General features: G+C 62.4%; 1 protein-coding gene across 1 annotated transcript in view; it reads left to right on the top strand.

Moving 5' to 3' along the window:
* Positions 1–271, top strand: part of LOC127752082 (uncharacterized) — a gene marked incomplete at its 5' end in the record, with an annotated part of 14,852 nt that extends 14,581 nt beyond the window's left edge. Inside the window, one exon of the mRNA XM_052276638.1 lies at positions 60–271. Within this exon, the coding sequence (XP_052132598.1) occupies positions 60–256 (197 nt within the window). The remainder of the gene's footprint in view (positions 1–59) is intronic.
* Between the last annotated feature and the right edge of the window lie 248 nt (positions 272–519).

The following is a 519-nucleotide window of genomic DNA, read 5'->3' as shown; positions in this document are numbered from 1 at the left end:
CCCCCCCCCTCCCTCACTCCAGCCGTGACCTAACACAGTGTCTCTTCTTGTTATTGCAGGGGAGAGTGCGAGCTCGGCGGTCAGCGCCATCATCAGGAACCTGAAGGAAAGCGGAGAGGTACGTATGGGCAGTCAGGTACTATTTGTCCCCTCCCCCTTCGTGTCCTCTATACCTCTTACGACCCCCTCCTTCCCCTCGACATGTTTGCCCCCTTCCTACACGTCTCGTCTGAAGCTCCATGAAGCTTCATCATGATCTTCGACCAGGGCAGCGCCCCGTGGCAGTCGAGGCCCTTCAACTTGAATCATGCCCGCCTTGTTCACGCGGACTCGACGTTGGCCGCTAGACGGGCTGAACTTGACAGCGAGGGGTTCGCGTTGCGAGCCGACATCTGCATGGGGCCCCGAGGGAGGGAGAGGGAGGAGGAAGGGGGGCAGTCATGCCCGGAGACGCCCGGTTAACAATGTGGTGCAGCGTCGCGCCTGGCGTCCCCGCGGGGTGGCGTAGAGGCGGGGCGG

The sequence above is a fragment of the Frankliniella occidentalis genome, unplaced genomic scaffold (genome assembly GCF_000697945.3).
Source record: "Frankliniella occidentalis isolate FOCC.00 unplaced genomic scaffold, Focc_3.1 Scaffold3753, whole genome shotgun sequence".
In the NCBI taxonomy this organism is placed as follows: domain Eukaryota; kingdom Metazoa; phylum Arthropoda; class Insecta; order Thysanoptera; family Thripidae; genus Frankliniella; species Frankliniella occidentalis.
Note: the sequence above shows the minus strand (reverse complement) of the source record. Positions and strands in the feature narration are given on the sequence as shown.